The sequence below is a fragment of the Mixophyes fleayi genome, chromosome 2 (assembly GCF_038048845.1).
Source record: "Mixophyes fleayi isolate aMixFle1 chromosome 2, aMixFle1.hap1, whole genome shotgun sequence".
Taxonomy (NCBI): domain Eukaryota; kingdom Metazoa; phylum Chordata; class Amphibia; order Anura; family Limnodynastidae; genus Mixophyes; species Mixophyes fleayi.
In genome coordinates, this window is record NC_134403.1 from 4,226,762 (window position 1) to 4,242,444 (window position 15,683).

Genomic DNA, 15,683 nt, shown 5'->3' on the forward strand with positions numbered 1-15,683 from the left:
ACAAGTTCTATAGGTAAATACTGTACTACCAGCCCCCTGTGTGAGTACAAGTAAGATATTATAATACATGCATGGTGTGAATACTTGTATATGTAATTGTGACCAGTGATGTCAGAGAGTGACAAATATAATAATATTTTTTAGCGGATGCCTCATCTTTGCCTGGAAGAGTTATAAAATACTACTTATGTATTATGAGAAATAAGGCAACCTCTTCCAGACTCAAATTTGTATGATCATTAGAGTCACTGAATATAACACATAGGGGTAAATGTATGAATCTCCGGATTCTTCATTTCCGACGAGTTCAGCCTCTTCAGCACTTAAATTTAAAGCGGCGCTGCCTTGTAAAGGGAAGTTTCCCTTTACAAGGCAGCGCAGCTTTAAATTTAAGCGCTGAAGAGGCTGAACTCGTCGGAGATAAAGAATCTGGAGATTCATACATTTACCTTATAGTGTTTAAAATAATTATCTCACACAACTATACGAGAAAACCATTTTATTATATATACAATCGATTGTCCTTATGATTACTAAAAAAGATGTTTTCAAATCCATAGTAAGAGAGATACAAATATAATTTGCTATGAAGCTATAAACAATATTTTATATAGATATTACATTGTTCTTCTTTATGGTTTTTATTAGAAATCTTCTGGAAAAAATAGATTTGCTTCGCTATGTATAGACAGGAAATTGTACTGTGAGTTTTGCCTCAGTTGTGAAGTCAGTTTTTTCCTCAATTAATGATTCTGTTTATTGCAATATGACATTGTCCGGTGTGTAATATCCCACAATTATACTGTAAAGAAAGAGAAAGAAATAGGAGTTAGAAAACTAAATGATCACACATATGTACATACTTCTACCTGCATATTATGTAATAATCATATATAGAAGACACATAACTATATACAACAGTTACCAAGTATATGAGGTTAAAGAATGGCTTTGTTCTCATTAATATACAGTATAATGTCCATATGATAAAACTGTGCAAGGACAAGGGACATATAAGCCGTTTTTAAAATCTGAATACAATACCTGAGCTATATTTAGCTTTAAAGCCGACCCCAGTAACACTGCTGTCACTGACAAACTCAATCAGCATCTGGTTAGTGGAAGCAACTATGCGAGGGATCGGTCCTGTCCCACATGTTTTGTCCAGCAACACAGGAGATGTCCTACTGGGACCATCATAAATCTTGATGTAGTCAGATACACAATCAGCTGAGTATTCGACATCAAAGCCATTAAAATCCAGGGTGATCTAAATATTAAACATTAATAATGTTAGTTTAAGAAATAAGACCCCGTGTAACTTAATTTACACTTTTATGCCAAGCTGGACTTTACTGCATAGAGGATGTGATCAATATGTGATTAAAGCTTCTCAATTCTCTTTTTGAAATGTCCACAAATATTCCTGGACCTTTCTCCTGTCCTACGCTCCACAAAATCTAGACAAATATTCTTTTAGGGGGATAAAAAAAAGAGGGGATAAGTGATTGGGGATAATCACTTATCCCCTAGAGTATTGTAGAACTATAACTAGAAGCATTGCATTTTGAATTGAGCAGCAGGTGTTTTAAAATACTTCAGCCCCCGAGTGCCCCTATAGGAATACACTTTATTTTGTTTGATAAATGATTATTCTTATTCAGGGGAGCACCATCTATAGGTCCTATTATAAATCTGCCTTTTCCTTACTTATTAAGTGAAGGTTGATAATTTCCAAGAAATATATCTGGTTCGGACCCAAACTCTATAGGTTCTTGTGATTTTGTAATGCACGATGAACACTGTGGGGCTCATGCAGAGTTGTCTCTTTTATTTGTGTAAAATACACATTTTCTTACTGAGCATATGTATAAAAGCCATACTGATACGTCTGTATGCAGCTTACAATGCATCTTACACTTACAACTAATGAAACGGTGGAGGGAACATGTGAGCAAACATAGGCCGAGTACAGTAAGTAAGGAATAGTCACATAACTGAGACTGTAGTAGACATGGACATAGCTGCAGATACACCAGTAGGAAGGTATCTGATGTGGGTGCTAGGAGGGCTGGTTCAGTGAGGTGCAATGATATTTGTGTTTGTACTTATATACATTTATTAAGGTAATTGAACATATCACATTTATTAGCAACTGTAAAGCTACTAATCTCAGTTGTGTATGACACATTATTAGATTGTGAACATATAGAGTAATGTGGCTTTTGCATTTACTACTAAGTCTGTGACATCCCTATACTTTCTATAGGTTATCGTGGGGCTAAATACACAAACGTCTTATATCTGATGTACACTTGGCGCCAATGCTAGTGATGTACAGATGGACGCACCTTGAGATCCGTCTGAGTAAATATAACGTGTGTGTGTCCTTACCTGCAAATAGTCAGGACAGAAAGGCATCTAACGCTACTTATATCACTGTGTGTGTAGTGTCATAATAGACATATATTACACTTATTAGCTGGTGATTGGATCTTGTGAAGCTCCATCATGATAGATGAAAATCCATTTCAATGCAGTGAGATCTGATCTGAATATCTTTCAGGTGTATTGGATTTCATGTCCCCGGAAGTGACAGAACTGATTTTAGAAATTATATCTATTTCCTTTGTCTTCTTTTTGTCACCTGTTCCAAGCATTCTATACTGTACCCCTTTAGTGGTTGTTCTGATCAACCAAACACAGCTGGCATCATTGGGATAGGCTGAGGGATAGTTGGCTGATTTCAATATTCCATTTTTGTTCGTAAGTAAATGAGCACAAACATCTATGAAGGGAGAAAAGGATTTTAATCAATTACTGTAGACTTGGTGAAGTATGTCCAGTTATTAGTTAATTTTGATTTACTATATATGTGACAGATAACTTCACCTAGACACTTTATGAGCCTCATGTAGAATTAGGAAGGAATCTCTCTTCAAGGTAGAAACTTACACCTGGACAAACCATGGCGCTTTGTAAGGAGTGCAAATACAAGTTGTTTTCAATGCATGGAAAATACACTCTTCCTGTTAGGATATTGGGATTGCCACTTTAGCTCAGGTAGGCATGTGTTAGTATACACCTGTCTCAATAAATTAAGGTATGCTTCTCTTTTGACCTGATTGGACCTTTGGAGTTTAAAAGACCCTCCTGTTCTTTGCAGCTTTGTCAGTGAGTTTTATTCTTGACTCCTGTACAGTCTCCCCTCTGGAGTTCTTCAGTTTATTGATTTCACCTTCAAATATGGCTCTTTATTCCCTGACTAAGGGCATACAAAGACTTCTGACTCTGGACCTTGGCACCAGCATTACTACTCCAACTCAGCATTTTGGCTTTCTGCTTACTGTGATATCTACCTGTGTGTAGAGCATTTTCAACATTGAACAGTCTATTAAACATTGGTCAGCTGGCTAGGAAGGAAATCTTTCTATATCACTACCTACTGATTATGGCACTGAGAGGCTCTGGGCTGGTCTCACTTGTGCTGGAAGTTTTGCAGTAACATAAGGAAGTTTGGTCATTCTCCATTACCAACATTGTATCTTGTAAACAATGAGTCTGCAATGTCTCTGGAGATCATTTATTCACTATAGCTGTCAGATACAGCCACTACTAGACTACTCTGTTCTTAGTTTACAAACCATTTGCAAGCTGTGCTTTCACTGAATATGATCATTGGTAACTGTATATGTTTACATTATATTCAAATAATCTCATAGTCATTTGAACTTCTCTCCTGCCTCTACATATTCTTTAATTACCTTTGGCACACAGCACAAATATATTAGCAACTATAACATTACACTGCAGTTTAGAGATGAGATAGGAGCTTACCCTTCCCCCCATGCAGCCAACATGGTATGCCAAGGTGCAAGCTGGATTTACTCCTAAATCTAATTGAGGCCTCATATCATCATTTTCATCTATTTATTTATATAGCGCCACTAATTCCACAACGCTGCACAGAGAACTCACATCAGTCCCTGCCCCATTGGAGCTTACAATTGAAATCCCCTAGCGTACACACACATACACACACAGACTGAGAGAGACTAAGGGCAATTTAATAGCAGCCAAATTACCTACCGGTATGTTTTTGGAGTGTGGGAGGAAACCTGAGCACCCGGAGGAAACCCACGCAAACAAGAGAAGGACATACAAACTGCAGACAGATTAGGCCATTGTTGAGAATCATATATCTATCAATACTTACGGCACTGATAAAGCCGGTTAATTTTGGAAACGTCCAAGATACTTAATCCATTCTTTTGTCCTATAGGCACGTTGGGGTCTGGCTTGGGTACAATGCTAGGTTGTTTTGAAGTGTTAGAAAATGTATACCTGTCACACAGACAAAAGACATCAGTACATTCCAGAATGATACATCATAAAAAGGAATATTCCAACATCAATGTGTTCTAATCAATTCCAGCACCATCATCTATAATATAATAAAAATGTGCATAGCAAAGGGTATTAACTTACCTTCCATAATGCATCACTGAGCCATAGTCATACTCCAGACCCAGGTTATTAGTGTCTGTGGACTTGAAATCAGGCCGCCACACTGCAACAGGAAATGCCCAGTTACAACACCACATGCATCAATGAAAACAACTCAAAATGAATATTTATGTAATTGCTTTGTGCACAGTACTTGGTGAGATGTTCTGGTACATGATGTCGACATAGTCATCGCGGTCACTTCTCATATGTTCATGGTAAAATCCCAGGGCATGATTTAGTTCATGTTGTATAATCCCTCTAATCACACAACCACCAGTCTGTACTCCAACCTTCTGACCTCCACCTGTTCGTCCAACCAATGACTCACAGCTGGAAACAGTAAGGAAGCAATGAGAGTTTGTTAATGGTTACAGCATACATTTGATTTTTATTTATTTGTTTTTTGTTTGCTTTGCACTCGAGAATATAGATTAGCAAATCTGCCATGGTATTTGTTTCCCTGCAAATCAGTGTCCAGATTGATTCAAGATCCCTGAAGTTTGCAAACCCCACAATAAATAGTGAAGGGCAGCTATGGTTGACATCTGCTGACTGTGTTAAGATTTTTAAAGTAACTGGTTAATATTTTGGGTCACCAATGACTGCTTTATTATTGTTGGCTGATAATGCTTCTGTCTTACTATAATAACACACACTTTCTCCACCAGCTGATACAATTGTTATTCCACTCCCTTTTGTATCAAGTCTTCCCCACACCTAGATTGTAAGCCCATTAGGGCAGGGCCTTCTTTACCTTCTGTTTTATGTCATTTGTATGTATCATGATTCTGTCAATGTACAGCACTGTGTAATATGTCAGTGCTAATAATAATAATAATAATAATAATAATAATAATAATAATAATGATAATATTAATAATAATAATAATAATAATTCCAAGCAATATTGAACTATTTTTCTCATCTCTCCTCTTAATAAACCTTTAATAATAATAATTCCTTTTTGACATAGACAGAATGGAAGAACCTACCCCTCTGAAGAGACAATGTTGAGGAAAGCCGTCTCTGTTGTCTGAGGTATAAACCTCACACAGGTTAATGTCTCATACTCCTGCATAGCATTTGTAAACACCTTCAGTTGATTGTCATCTGTGGAGAAAGAATGATGCACATTTATTAATAGATTAGAGCAATAGATGGCCATGAAAACATTAGTAAACCATATGGAAGAGGAAACTCACTGTAATCAGGGGATAAGGTGTATGGAACAGGGACAGTCCCATCTTCAGATTTAGGCCACAGGCATTTTGAACACTTGGAAGCGCTGCGCCCAGTTTTTATAACAATGTCTCCTTGCTGTCTTGTCATGTTATAACCTGCATTAATCAGAAAAATAGACATGAAGCATTTAAATGTTAATTTACTATGAGCAAAATGCATGTCATGTCATCATCATCATCAATATTTCTTTATATAGTACAAACAAATTCTGTAGCCCACAATTGGGGACAAACACAATAATATACAATACTGGATAATACAGATAAAGAGGTAGAAAGGCCCTGCTTACATGCTTACAATCTAAGGGACAATGGGAGTTTGATACATTAGGTTAGGTCTACATATTGCATTTCGGTCCAGACAGATTGCAAAGGTAAAAGTTATTAGTATGCAATATGATCCAGTCCCATAGCAATGTTGGTCAGGGGTCAGAGTGTTATTGTCTTGTGGGAATTGTGCAAAGGGTGGTAAAAGTAAGAAGGTGAATGCTGGTGCAGTTTTGTTAATGACCTTGTTGTTTAGTAGAATAATTTTATATTGAATTTGGTAAAAAAACAGGCAACCAATGTAGAGACTGACAGAGTGGCTCAGCAGAGGAAGAATGATTTGCCTGGAAAATCAATTTAGCCTCTGTGTGCAAAATGGATTGTAGAGGCTTGAGTCTGTTTTGGTGAAGACCAGTAATGAGGGATTTGCAATAGTCAATGCGGGAGATAATGAGTGCATGAATTAGAGTTTTGCAGTGTCTTGTGTAAGATATGGGTGTATTTTAGCAAAGTTCTTTTAAAAGTCTGCACCATGATTTAAATATAGAGTCATGTGGGCAAAAAAAGGATGGTTCTGAGTAAAAGATCACACCAAGGCAGCAAGATTGTGGTGTGGGGTTTATGATCATGTTGTCAACCAAAATAGAAATGTCAAGTAGGAAACTTCTCTTGTTGGGTGGGAATATTATTAACTCTGTTTTATTTGTATTTGGAGGTGAAATGAGCACAAGAGACATGGTGAAGGTATAGAATCAAGAGGACAGAAGGTAGAGCAGGAAGATAAGTAAAGAGTAGATACTTCATCTTCATTTGTGAAATCAAATAAAAAGAGGATGTCAGAGGATGCTGGGAAGGAATTGAGCTGATTGCTTGTCGAGGGAGATGATACCATTCCAAGTCTGATCTTATCAATCTTGTACTTGAAGTAAGAAGTGGCGCTATATAAATAACTGATGATGCTGGGCATGTAGGAATATTAGAAATGAGGGAGCCATGCAGAGAAATCGTCAAAGAATTGGTGCCACCAGGGGGATCGTTAGTCACAGCAACACACATAAAGAATTATTACTATTATTATTATGGTAGATTTTTAAAGTGCTGCAACGCTGTACAGTAATAAAATCAGGACATACATAAAACAGCTACATACAAGGTAGACAAAATAAACGCAGAAATGAAATCAACAGCATGAAGGACCCTGCCCATTACAGAGCTTACATTCTAAGTGGAAGCGGGCACAGCTGAAATAGGAGGAAATAGGAGGAGCCAATGTGATGGAGAATGGAGATTGGGACAGTTACAAGGGTGCAGTATTGTGAATAGTGTCATCGGGGATGAGGTCACCTCTAAAAGAGAGATTGGTTTTCAAAGAGCATCTAAAGATTTGAAGGCTGTGGGAAAGTCTGATTGAGCGTGGTAGTGAATGAACATACTTATTCTTAAAAAGAAAGTTGCAGAGATGAAAACACCAGTTAATGAGATGTCAGATTAATAACTTAATCCTAACTTGTAACAATATCAAAGTAATATTATACCCATCTTTGTTTCCATTAAAAATATGTTTCTTAGATCAATAACACAACTTTACTTACTTTATAAGAGTTATTGTAGTTAAACTACAAATGCATGTACAATGTAAGACTCATTTCAACACACCGACTGAAAATAACATTGTTCTACATAAATACTATTGTTCTACATTTAGGGATGAATTAAATTATCCGCAAGGTGCTGACGGACATCATACCAATGTCCGTCTGTACACATTGCCAGAAAATGCAGTAACACGTTTCCAGTCCTTTTCTCCCCACATCTCTATGAAATGATAGGAAGAATGAGCAGAGATTTGAGAAAAAACATTGAGGCAATATATTTCCATAGACTCGTTATAGCTAATTCAATTCCCCCTTAGACTTCTTAGCCTAACTCCTTTGTATTGCATTTTAGCATTTAGTAGTAGGTTGATACCTTTGTTGACTTCAATAATCCTGCTGAAAATATCTTCAGGTTCACTGGCATCTGTATCTGCTGTAAATACAAATGTACATATAATGTGGTATCAATGTATACTTCATCTATATGGATTGTCTCCTGAGCAGGGAAAAAACATTGCCTGGCTCCATTGCCCCTACAGCATTCTGCCCCCTCCCCACCCCCAATCTGTGGCTCTGAAAAGAGCAGATTGAGGACCTCTTCTTAGTATCCTCACAAGAGGCCTCTGCTTGATCCTTTTAAACCTACAATGTGATAACCATGTATAATACATTTATCTGAATAGTTTCCTGAGTGCAGTTGTTGCAGTTTAATAAAGGAATTCCTAAAAATGTAATCTACATTTTATGTTAATGTTTTATTTGCTATACATGACTTCCATAAGACCAGATAAATATGTTATATGACCAGATTCTCATATGTTACAGTGTGTCCAGATATAAATGTCTAGTATATGGTTTAAAAAATTTATTAGGAAAATGTTCCTACTTCTGTTTTGTATTTTTAAATTCAGAAGTAAGTGTGAGTGAGGTTGATGAGACAGCTAAAAAGACAGCATTGTCCCCAAGACAAACACATTTATACATATCACATAAAAAAATTACAATATAATCAACTTTTATGCCCCTCTACATATTTATATAGAACAATATCGTAAGACCTTCTCCTAACTGAACCACAGAAGGTTCACTCATCTCAAATTATATTTTAAAAGTATGAAAAATCCAAATAGACGTTGACAATGTGAGTATAATCACATACAGAGTAAAGGGGAATAATAAAACAATCTTTAGCAAACAGTGTTTATTGTGCTGTAGTAAATTTCCAAAATGTAAATGTTTTACTTACCCAAAAGTATGTAAAATATCCCAGTGTTGGTCATTAATGCACAATATTTAATGGTAAACATATCTACATTCTTGGCAGTGTGTAGCTAAACTAGGGCAGTATGGGGTGTGTCTATTCTTAACGGTTATACCTGGATGAGATGTTGCTATCTCCTTTATCATGTTCATTGTTTGTGTGTCGGGTTTTGACAAAGAGAAACATATAGGTGGGTAAAAAATTGATATCAGTAGAAGAGTTAGATGGTTTAAAGCATGAAGAGAAAGAGACAGAGAAAGAGAGACAGAGAGAGAGAGAGAGAAAGAGAGAGAAAAAGAGAGAGACAGAGAGAGAGAAAAAGAGAGAGACAGAGAGAGACAGAGCAAGAGAAAGAGGGGTGTTCAATGAACTATTGTGCTGTGGGGTGTAAAATAAGCTTTAATTATAAGTGACCATGATAAGAGCATACCTAGTAATATAATAATGCTGAATATTACTTCACTGGGGTCTGGTGATCACCCTGTTTCAGTGAGTGCCCTGACATCTGTAACAGGTCATTGATTCTCTTCATGTTTCACACTGGCAGAAGTGTTGTTGATGCCCCAATCCCATTAGCTGCTTGTTGAAAAATTTTTGGTTGGATCAGCATTGCTGTCCTGCTACAGTCATCATGGTACCTACTGAATCAGAGGGAACTCCGGAACCAAGGTAAGAAATGTTCAGTATTATTGTATTACTTATTGAACTTGAATCTAGTACTTCTGGGTATAACTACTGGAAAGCATTTGTGACTTCCAGGTGCTGTTATCAGGATCTCATTGAACATAGCGCAGACAGTGCAGATGTGAATCTCTAGTCCTCAGGGGCTGAATCCCGTTACCTCCTCACATACATGCTTCTCTTCCTCCACGTACTAAGTGGGTGTTACCTGTATTTAATTGTTTAATAAATGTGATAATGACCCCAATACATTTTGATTTCTCTTTAAGATTTACTTAATTGTTGAATATTGTGAAATCGTGTATTGCTACAGCTGCATGATGGTCTAAATCAGGCCTGTTCAACCTGCGGCCCTGCAGGTGTTGTAAAACAACAATCCCCAGCATGCTTTGCCAGTAGACAACCTATTGATAGCTGGAAGGGCATGCTGGGACTTGTAGTTTCACAACATCTGGAGGGCCGCAGGTTGGACAGGCCTGGTCTAAATGCTTGCCGGCATGGATCTATAGGATACCACAATTCTTGAAGATATAAGTGAAACACAAAATGTATATACATGATCACTAGTACAAAAGATGCATTAGCAGATGTTGCAACATCCATAAAACATCTGAACTAGCAATGATACTAAACCATATTTAGGCATATAGAAACAGAGAGCATTTATTAGAAAAAAACTTAATGTAAGTGAATAAATAAAAGATAATAAAAGCAAATGGACCAGAGATTAAGGAGATCATTGAACATGCAGCAGAGGAGAGTGTGAGGAGTAAATAACAATATAGAAGCAAATAGATGAAATAGTAAAAATAAACAGAACAAAGAAGATGTAGAAAGGGACAAGACAGGGAAAAATTAAAATATTCAAATGAGAGTAAAAAAATGCAGCTTACCAAAGCCATTAGTTTCATTGTGGGAAAGCTGAAAGATAAATAAGTTTTGGTTTATACTCACATTTTTATTAATGTTACTCACTGGTCTCACTTGGAGTTTTTATACTTTTGAGGACGTCACATGAAGTGGCAGAATTCTTGAGGAAGAAGAGGTGAAGCTCTCACCCCCTGTCCCTAGACTCTTTACCATAAATCACTTAAATACAGTATATTCCTGTGCTCATCAATTTGCGAAAGTGCATTGTAACACATGTCACTCTGCAGTAACTGAGGTCCATGGCGAGGGAAGAGAGTGAAAGAGAAGTAGATTACCTGCTCTTCCTCTATCTTCTCTAATCCTACTGGCACACAGTCCACTCCTTACATAGTGAATATAAGAGGAAGTGACCAGTAATCTATGTCACCCTATACATTATAATGCATAAAATTACTGGTGAAGGGTAGAAAGCCTTATATTTATACTATTATTAGATATTCTAAACTAAAAAAAAAAACTAAATATAATTTTCAAATAAAAAACTGTACAGTAGAACCCCATACAGTACCATACAGTACCATACAGTACCATACAGTACCATACAGTCACCTCAAACCTTCCTCAGCATCAGGTAACATTGTGCTATTCATACTCCTCAGTATCTCACCTGTAATGATCGTTTTAAAGGTAGACTTGTCACTGAGTCCATAACACCAAGCAGAAGAAAAAAAGCGAACATTCCATCCATCTTGTTGATATATTGCTCTCTTTGTTCTTCTATATATTATTCTCTGTAATGTATTATGTAGAATCTCTCTAGCTGTATGGTAACCTCAGTCCCAGGATCACCTTTTATACAGGTACTGGAGAAAATCTAACCAACCACAAGGCAGATTAGCTGATCTCAGGAATGACCAGAAGAGATGCCTGGGGTCAGTGCATGGCTGTTACAGGTGTGTAATTATATGTATGTGTGACCACATGGTGATTATCATGATGAGATTCTGTACATGGTTTATCCTCACTTGAAGGTTTGTAAATTCTGCAATTAATAGTCTTGATAAAATTTAGTGGTTTCTCACTTCAATGCTTAACCTTTGAGAGCTGATTTCTTTTTGGCAAACAGTGAAATTTGTGGAAACTTCAACGTTAGTGAAATATTTTGTTGATATTTAGTTGTGTATTGTGGATTAGTATTGGGGCGTCCTATATATACAATACATTACAATATCTTCATCAAAGAGTGACTATCATCTATGACAACTTTAAACAAGAGAATAGTAATTAAGAGATCATGGTAACTGGATTATTAATTTCATAGTACGACACATGAACAACTACATTGTGATTTGGGTTATTTTGGTTGTAGCAAATAATAATTAAATATAAATATTTACTATCCTACATTTTACTGTATTGAATTTTTAAAAGTGCATCACTGGGAAACATCATGTTTGTATAATTACTGTTATTGTTATTAGTGTTATAATTACTTAAAGATCACAAACAGACAGCTTGCCTAAAATATTACTATTATAACATTGCATAGAAATGGATTTGGCTGTTAAAATGTAGTATTCTCATTTTTATGCCTTTAAAGGGACTTCATTTTATACAATCACATGTTGAGTTCATGTATCAAAAATCCAAAATTTGTAACCGACTTCAGCACATTTTGCACTGTGATGTAACTGCTCTATTACATACCATTTATCATTCCCTTAGCAGAACATTTTGAAACTCAAAACCCAAAATTCTGATGTGAGTGCAGCTGTGAGTAAAGCCCCCTCTGGCGGTGAAGCATGATGGTGGGTCAAGGAGCAAAGAGGTGTCCAGCAGTCATATAAAAAGGGCAAATTGCAAACAAGGGACAAACAATCAAAGGATCTGATATCTCTCTACTGTGTAATTTATTTTCCAATCCACTAAGCTAAGGTCTTGTCATATTTCAAAATGATGTTGTCCAAATGTAATTGCCCAATAAATAATAAATAAAGACCCCAGACAACATCCACAGAGCAAAAATATGTGAAATGGGGCACTCAAGAGGCATCATTAGCCCCTAGTACTTATAATTTCTGTTTCTGAGTGAAGACTTTATCTTGGGATGTTTATATTAAAATGTGTTTCAGCGTCACACACATCTGCATTCTTTTAGCATTTGTTACGTTACTGTCACCTATTTACACTTTCGGGAGTGTTTCAAAGCATCTAAAATGAATTTCACCCTGGCCATTCTCTTGATTTTCCACACCAGCACTTCTAATTTTCCACTTTGACCACTGACAATGCATAACATAGATCCACCTAAACTATTACTCACAAGACAAACATGCAAATAAATTCTGGAGAGGTGACAACTTTACATCTAAAACATAAAAAGTCTAGATGAATCTATACAATGCAAATACTTACTCCCCAGTGATTTCAATCTAGACTCTAAAACAAAATCATGTAAAAACATTTATTTCTTATGTTCCCTTTTCTTCTTTCTCCTCTTTTACTTCTCCATTTCTTTCTCCAACTTCAAACACACAAATGACTATAACCTTATTCTCTAAATTATTAAACAAATGTGAATTATTACTATGTATAGTCTCATCTCGCAAATTTACAGTTGCAAACATTGCAAATTTATCTTTTAATCTTAACCACTTATGTGTGTGTTAGGAACCCCTCTAGCCGGCACAGCACAATCCGGAGTCTACTCTGCCAGTCTGGTATTCACTGTAGTCCCTACTTGTGGGGATAGATTTGGTCGGAGACTAACAGAGGGTCGTGAAGTGCGTACCGGCTGGGGAGAACCCAGGAAAGCGGAGTCAAGTCCAGGCAAGGGTCGAGGGCCAGCAGCAGACAGCGAATCCAATAAACAAGCCGAGGTCAAGGGCCACGAGCAAACAGGAAAGTCGGTAAACACGCCAGAGTTCGGGGTCACAAGAAACACAGGCAAGTTCCAAATCCAGGCATAGGGTCATACACGGGCAATCCAACAGAATATCCAAAGAACAGGAACAAGGAGCAGAGCAGGTCAGCAGAACTGTTAACAGAAGCTATAACCGGCATTGAGCCTGCAGGCCACTCTGCCTTAAATACTGGTGGCCACCAATCAGAACCTAGCTCTGAAAACATCTCCAGGAGCTCACTAATTAATAAATCAAGTTCTAATGGGCTGCAGATTGTTGCCTGTTTTTGTGCACGTGCCTAGCTGTCCTCAGTTGCCGGGACGCGGCGCTACAGAGAGAAGCGTTCGACTGTTGCCTTGGCAACGGTCGGGACACCGGCGGAAATGATGTCCCGATCGTCAAGGTGACGGCCAGGACGCCAGAGGGCACCAGAAGCGAGCCGCGGCGGCTGTGAGTACCGCCGCGGCTCATGACAGTACCCCCCCCCCCTTGAGGAGGGGTTAAGGAACCCCGACACCCAGGTTTCTTAGGGAATTTTTTAAAGAATTCTTTAAGATATTTAGTGGCATGAAGTTGTCTTCGCGGAACCCAAGACCGCACCTCCACACCTCGATTCTTCCATTGTACCAGGAAGTGCACCTGGCCCTGTACCTTCTTAGAATCAAGAATCTTCTGGATAACAAATTTTTTAGTTCTGTTACGATTCTGTCCATATGAACTTGGAAGCTGGGGTTGACTTGGATAAAGTACAGGTTTGAGCAGGGAGCAATTTAATGTGTTGGGGATCTTCAATGACCCAGGAATTTTCAACCTAAATGCCCCGGGATTAATCTGCTTGACAATGAGTAACGGACCAATGAATTTAGGGCCCAATTTCTTGCAGGGTTGTCTGAGCCTAATATTTCTTGTAGAAAGTTACACTTATTGGCCCACTTTGAAGGAGCAGGTGGTACGGTGGCGATCCAAAAAGTTTCTTTGCAGAAAATGTGGCCTGTCTTAAAGAGGATTGCACTATTTTCCAGATGACCTTAAGATCAGCAGCTGTAGAAAGAATTTCCGGAATGCCAGAGGATTTGAGGGAATACAAGGAATTGGCCCTGGGATGAAAACCAAATTCGCAGAAGAATGGGGAGGTTTGAGTGGATGAATGACATGAATTATTGTAGGCAAACTCCGCCCAGGGTAACAAGGAGGACCAGTTGTCGTGAAATTCTGAAGTGTAACAACGTAATAACTGTTCCAAAGACTGGTTAACCCTCTCAGTCTGCCCATTAGACTGAGGGTGGTATGCAGAAGAAAGACTAAACTTGATTCACAGAAGGGTACAAAAGGATTTCCAGAATTGTGCTATGAATTGGGAACTGCGATCGGAAACGATAGGTGGAATATATGCTGGATGAACAGGACTGCCAAATTTCGAGCACTAGGGAGCCTGGTCAACGGTATGAAATGTGACATGTGAAATGTGACATTTTGCTAAAGCGGTCTTCTACCACCCATATGGTGTTGTGACCTGTGGAGCGAGGTAGATCGACAATAAATTCTATAGATAAGTGTGTCCATGGTTTTGCAGGAATGGGCAAAGGAACCAATTGGCCTGCAGGACGACTCCTGGGGACTTTGTTCCTGGCACAACCCTGACACGAGAGGACATAACTCTTAATGTCAGCAGACAATGATGGCCACCAGACAGTATGGGAAAGAATTTCTAACGTTTTCTGAATTCCAGGATGTCCAGCAGTCCTACTATTATGCTCCTCTTCAAGAACCGCCTTCCTTAAATGGACTGGAACAAATAGACACTGAGTATTATCAGGAGCTAATCTTTGAAATCTTTGAAGTGTGATGCTCAGGTCTTGGGTTAACCCAGCATGGATTATGGAAGAGGGAATGATAGGCTCTGGGTTTGTAACTGGAACATGATGTGCCAAGAAGCTTCTGGACAGAGTATCTGCCCGGACATTTTTGATCACAAAATTGAAACGGGTAAAGAACAACGACCAACGGGCCTGTCTGGGATTTAAGAGTTTGGCCGATTGAATATATTGTAAGTTATTGTGGTCTGTAATAACTGAGATTTGATGTGTTGCACCCTCCAGCCAATGGCGCCACTCCTCAAAGGCCCATTTAATAGCCAGTAGTTCTCTATTGCCCACATCGTAGTTGGCCTCAGCTGAAGAGAACTTATGGGAGAAGTAAGCACATGGGTGCAGACGGTGAGTAAGAGAGTCTTTCTGAGACAATATAGCACCAGCACCGACATCAGAGGCGTCGACTTCAAGAACAAACGGTTTAGTAGGGTCCGGGTGTCTAAGGACCTGAGCGAATACAAAGGCTTTCTTCAAAATTTCAAATG

At 38.2% G+C, this 15,683-nt stretch overlaps 1 protein-coding gene across 1 annotated transcript; it reads right to left on the bottom strand.

Moving 5' to 3' along the window:
• Window positions 1–797: 797 nt before the first annotated feature.
• LOC142138981 (embryonic protein UVS.2-like) lies at window positions 798–8,013 on the bottom strand. Its single transcript, XM_075196168.1, has 9 exons — window positions 7,986–8,013; window positions 5,712–5,846; window positions 5,502–5,619; window positions 4,661–4,839; window positions 4,489–4,570; window positions 4,217–4,344; window positions 2,673–2,788; window positions 1,045–1,270; window positions 798–802 (listed from the first exon to the last, which is right to left on the bottom strand). Exons 2-9 carry the CDS (start codon window positions 5,836–5,838, stop codon window positions 798–800), a joined length of 981 nt encoding a protein of 326 aa, XP_075052269.1. The 5' UTR covers window positions 5,839–5,846; window positions 7,986–8,013.
• Between the last annotated feature and the right edge of the window lie 7,670 nt (window positions 8,014–15,683).

Bases quoted from the DNA above. Each gene is read 5' to 3' on its own strand.
- LOC142138981 (XM_075196168.1), bottom strand. From the start codon at position 5,838: ATGACAAGACAGCAAGGAGACATTGTTATAAAAACTGGGCGCAGCGCT. The intron at 4,571-4,660 runs GTACTGTGCACA...TTCCTGTTGCAG, and splicing joins GTACCAGAACATCTCACCAA to TGTGGCGGCCTGATTTCAAG. The intron at 1,271-2,672 runs GTACAGTATAGA...TTTAATATTTAG, and splicing joins TCAGAACAACCACTAAAGGG to ATCACCCTGGATTTTAATGG.